Source organism: Solanum pennellii, chromosome 3 (genome assembly GCF_001406875.1).
Source record: "Solanum pennellii chromosome 3, SPENNV200".
Classification (NCBI taxonomy): Eukaryota; Viridiplantae; Streptophyta; class Magnoliopsida; order Solanales; family Solanaceae; genus Solanum; species Solanum pennellii.
The window spans coordinates 35,172,729-35,178,317 of NC_028639.1; the positions used below are offsets into that span (position 1 = coordinate 35,172,729).

Genomic DNA, 5,589 nt, shown 5'->3' on the forward strand with positions numbered 1-5,589 from the left:
TATTTGTTGTTGTTTTTCAAGATATTAAAGTTTCTTACTCATAAATAATGTTTAAATAAATTCAAGACTTAATTACCATCTTCACTGTCGCAGATTTAACATTACATAAACACACCAACGAGGGTTATGGTAGAATGGTAAGTGCTCCTTCATCCTTAATTACCAAGACATGTCGAAATCGAGTCTCCTTGGGTAGGGAGTCGCCTTTGTTAGGGAGCATTTTACCTCCCAATGCGGGATTTTCGGCATAAATTCGGATGTAGTCGGACTCTAATGAGGGTACTGAACACCGGGTGGAAAACGAAAAAAAAACACTTAAAATATTTAATATGATGGTCATATAATTCACAACATGGTCGTGCGTTCAAGTCTCATTGCCACATGATTGGTCAAGCATGAGGAAATTATATTTGATAATGATGGTGGTTAGATTCGATCCTAGAACCTCTGCCTACTCAAATAAGTGTGTAATCATTTCATCTAGAATTTGAACTGTTATAAGGAGCACACTTTTATTAGTCCAATTATATTCTCAACAAAGATATCTAAAATGCCTAGTGCATAAATCTGATTTTTCACTTGAACTTTGGATGTATACACACAAACATTTAAACATGTACAAAATTGAACAAGTGCCTCCTATGAAAATTCACATCCTACATACATATATGTGTACAATTGTCTAATTTACATATGTTTAAATGTATACTTAATTAAAATTGAAGTTAAAAAGACATGTTTATGTATTATAACTATCAAAAATGAAAGAACCTAATTTTACCTCAGTTCTAATGGTTTGTCTATTGAGGAAAGGGCCAAGAGGGAAAGGAAATCCAGTGAAATTGAGATAAAATCTGCTCCAATTAACAACACCAGACTCATTGCTCTGTTCAGAATTTTTACCAGTAGCAGATACAACCAAACAAACACCATTTCCAGCTTTGGTTCTTCTACTTTTTAACTGAAAATTAAGCCCCTTTATAGGACTGAAATTGGATCCAAATTCCCAAGCACATGATGTACAGTGTAAAACTGGTGATTTTGCTGCCATTTTCTTTCTTTCTTTCTTACAAATTGACAGAGGTCTTGTACTGACATGTATATGGAGTTGATGGTAGGTTCACATTTGCCACACGTGGACGATTGTCCTACTTGGCATTTTTTATGGATAATAAATAATAATTTCAGAAATCGAGAATTTGAACCAGATAATATGAATGTTTTAAAATGAGGTGTTTTCTCTAAAGCCCAATGTAACACCTAACTTTAGAGGTTGGTATTTATGACTGAAATTAAAATCTATTCAACTCTAAAAATCAAATCAAATAGTTTAAATAAATTGATTTTATTTTGGGTCTGATTTCCTTAAAAAATCCTTAGTATAGTTTGATTTTTGTTTTATTAAAAAAAATTGAAGAAAATAAATTATATAAATATATTTGATTACGATAATGTATTACTGTTTAACAAATTTAAGGACGTTCTATATGTTTTCAACAAATTTTATGAATAATTTATCTACGAAAGCAGAAACATTCAAGAAGAAAATATTTATCTTATTTATTTCATGCATGTGAGTCTCAATTACAATTTTTGGTATGGATTAGGAATTTCATTGTGTCTTGCTTCTAGGATAAAATGGTGAATTTTGAAGTTATATTCACAGTAAATTTAGTGAATTAAAGTTCTGTAATGTTAGTTGTTCTAATTATTTTTTTCGTTTTTATGAAATATTTTTCTTTTTCTTCCTCTTTTAAAAAAATATTTTTTCCAGATTTTGTGTATGGTTAATAACTGAACCAAATCAAACTGAAATTGATAACAACCAAACCAATAAATGTGTTGTGTATTTGTGTTAGTATGGATTTGATAATTTAAAAACCAATTAAATTGGTTTGATTTTAATTTTGACCAATAACCGATTCAAATCTAACTGATGAACACTACTATTTAGAGGCTCTAAAAGCTTTAAATTTTAATTTATAATATAATATAATAATATAATAACATAATTGCAAAATTATATTAATAGTTTAAAATAATTACAAATATAATTAGAGAAATTCATTGAAATAGAAATCCTAGCATGATTTTATAAGTATAAATAATGTTATGATGTAAAAGCTATTTTGAGATGCAAATCAATTTTTAGAAAATAATAAGAGAATCATAATTATTAAAAAATACCTTACTATTAATTTATGCAGTTTATCTATTTAGAAGAAAAGATCAAGTATTGTAAGCAAAATACGTAGTGTATGTCCATTGCCCACATGCACTATGGTAGACTTCTTTTTTTTCTTGCTAAAACATGCATTTTTCACATATAGAAAAGAGAGCACATAGTAGGAAAGAAACCACAACAGGATACGGGCATCCTGTTTATTTAAGTACTAGTTGCATAGGAAAAAAAATGAAGGGGATACATATGTGATAATATTATAAGCTAAAGAGTAAGCTAAGGATTTGCCATGCTTCGCCAATGCATCTGCCAAATTATTTGCAGTCTTTAGATATGGCGAAGTTCAGTGTCCAGTAACTCAACCAACAGGTCCCTACAGGTAGATAAAATAGTGAGATATTTTGGATTATTGGAACAGAACAGTGTTGAGAATGAGAAAAATGAACTAGAGACAAATGTGTGAACCTGGTTCTTATACATGTTCCCTAAATCACTGTTATAGTATAACTAACTTACTTTCATTAATTAGTTAAGTTAGTTACAATTAGTTATAATTCTGTTAGAATAACTAAGTGTGATCAAGAGATCACAATTACTATAAAAAGGAACTCCACAATGTAATCAGACTATGTTTTTTGGAATAACAAAATGTTCTTTCTCTACTCTTCTTCTTCTTCATCTTGTTCTTCACTGCTCACAAATCTTCATGGTATCAGAGCACAATCTATTGGTATGCCTAGTTGAATAAATCAATCAACAATTCCGTTAAGATTGATCGATCACAATTGTGCAAATAACGCAATGACGAATGACTCAAATACAGTGATTTTTGGTCCTGACGCAGAATCAAATTCAGGATCTGGAAGTGGAAATTCGAATTCAGCAATTGATTACAATCATCCACTGTTTTTTCATTCATCTAATGTAAGTGGCAATCAAGTTATTTTGTTTCAATTAAGTGGTTCTGAAAATTATTCTATGTGGCATAGATTGATGAAAGTAGCCCTGTTAGGAAAAAACAAAATAGGGTTGGTAGATGGTTCATGTCCAAAAGATAAATTCTCAGGATTAGAATGTATCTAATGCTGTGGTATTGTCATGGCTTTTGAATTCTGTAGATAAAGGTCTTCTTGGAAGTATCATGTATGCAACATGTGCTAAAAATATTTGGGAGGATATGTATGAACGATTTAACAAAATAGATGGGTCAAAAACTTTCAATCTGCATCAAGAGATTGCCACTATAACCCAAGGAACAAGTTCGGTGTTAGTGTATTTTCAAAATTGAAAGAATTGTGGGAGGAATTTAAGGCTGTGGTGCCTAATCCCACGTGTGAATGCGATAAATCAAAAGAATATATAGTACATCTGCAGAAACTCAAACTGTTTCAGTTCCTTATGGGGTTAAACGGATCCTACCTACAAGCAAGGTCTCAGATCATTTTAATAAGCCGTCTTCCATCAATAAATCAACCGTATTCAATGGTTATGTATGATGAGAGTCAAAAATCAGTAGTAGCTACAACATGTATATTAGGGTCTAATCCAAATTCTGTTCAACAAACGTATGAGTTAGCTATGTACTCAAGAAATGGTGGTACTCAAAAGTTCAAGAAGAACGGAAATTTGTATTGTGATTATTGCAAGCTTAAGAAACACACTAGAGATAAGTGCTACAAGTTAATAGGGTATCCTCAAGATTTCAAATTCAAGAAGAGGGAGCCTAAGAATGCATATGATGCAATGATGGAAGGAGGTATTGGGTCTGAAGAACGGGTTCATCACAAACATCTAACTACAGGCCACTCTGCTAAACTTACTGCAAATGACTATATGCAGTCTTCAAATGAAGGGAACAATCAATTAGAACCATGTCATCTAACAAAGGGTCAATTTATCAATTGCTTCAGTTTCTAAACAAAGATTCAAAACAATTTCATTCAGCTAATGTAGTAGGTAATTAAGAAGGTACAAACACTTGTTTCAACTCTACTGTCAATAATAGTTCTACTCCGTGTTGGATTATTGATACAGGTGTCACTAATCACATGGTGGCTAATCTGAGTTCTTTAAACAAGTCCACTATTTTCAAGGTTGATAAACCAAAGAAAGTGCATTTACCAAATGGAGATGTTTCCTTAGTTTAATTTATTGGTTCAAGTGTTCTACCTAACAATGATGTAGTCACTGTAGTTTTTCAAGTACCACAATTCCAATTTAATCTTTTATCAGTGTCTAAACTTACTAAGGAACTGCATTGTTCTACTAATTTTTTCCCTAACTTTTGTATATTTCAGGATCTCTCACATGGGAGGGTGAAGATGATTAGTAAATAAGATGGAGGACTTTACATATTACAAAGAAATACAAGTTCAAGAGATGTCAATATTGCAGCTAGTTTTTCCGTTCCTTTATTGAAAATAGACTCTAAACTAGATATAGACTTGTGGCATAGAAGATGTGGGCATGTATCTAGTTCAGTATTAAAGAAAATGTTGTCTTTAGATTTAAGTAGTATGACTGAAACAATCAACAAATGCACTGTTTGTCCTTGTGCTAAGCAAACAAGAATACCTTTCACAGTTATCACTTCTAAAAGTTCTGCATGTTTTGAATTAGTTCATGTGGATATATGGGGTCCTTATAAGACTCCCACTCATGATGGGTAACAAACATTTCCTTACTGTTGTAGATGACATGTCTAGATATACATGGATATTCTTGTTAAAACTTATGTCTGATGTGTAAACTATTATTAAACAGTTTCTAGTTCATGTTAAAACCCAATTTGACAAAACTATAAAGTGCATAAGATCAGATAATGGTACAGAATTCTTGAATAATGTGTGCTCAAACATGTTTACTTCTTTAGGCATTGTACATCAAACTTCTTGTGCGTATACTCCTCAGCAAAATGGTGTGGCTGAAAGGAAGCATAGACACATTCTTGAGCTTACAAGAGCTATTAGGTTTCAAGGAAACATACCTACTAAATTTTGGGGTTTATGTGTTCAAGCTGTTGTATATATTAATAGACTTTCTAGTTCTGTTATTAACAATAACACCCCATTTGCAAAGTTGTTTGGAAAGGCACCTACAAAGCCACATCTAAGAGTATTAGGATGTTTGTGTTTTGCTAAGACTTTGCAATAACCTGATAAACTGAAGAGTAGGTCTAGAATGACTGTTCATTTAGGCTATGCAACTACTCAAAAGGTTACTTATTATATGATATAATTTCTCATGTTTTCTTTGTACACATAGATGTGATATTCAAGGAAGATATGTTTTCTCTCAGAACACAAAGTCAACAACATACACCTTTGTTCAATATCACTAGCTTAAATGATGGACAACCAGCTTCTGTCACTCTACATCAATTGCCTATTGCTAATCAATTGCAGTTT

At 31.7% G+C, this 5,589-nt stretch overlaps 1 protein-coding gene across 1 annotated transcript in view; it reads right to left on the reverse strand.

Annotated features, from left to right (window-relative positions):
• The window catches only part of LOC107012169, a 3,782-nt gene extending 2,689 nt beyond the window's left edge, over positions 1-1,093 (reverse strand). Inside the window, exon 1 of the mRNA XM_015211936.2 lies at positions 782-1,093. Within this exon, the coding sequence (XP_015067422.1) occupies positions 782-1,051 (270 nt within the window). The 5' untranslated portion in view covers positions 1,052-1,093. The remainder of the gene's footprint in view (positions 1-781) is intronic.
• Positions 1,094-5,589: the final 4,496 nt, after the last annotated feature.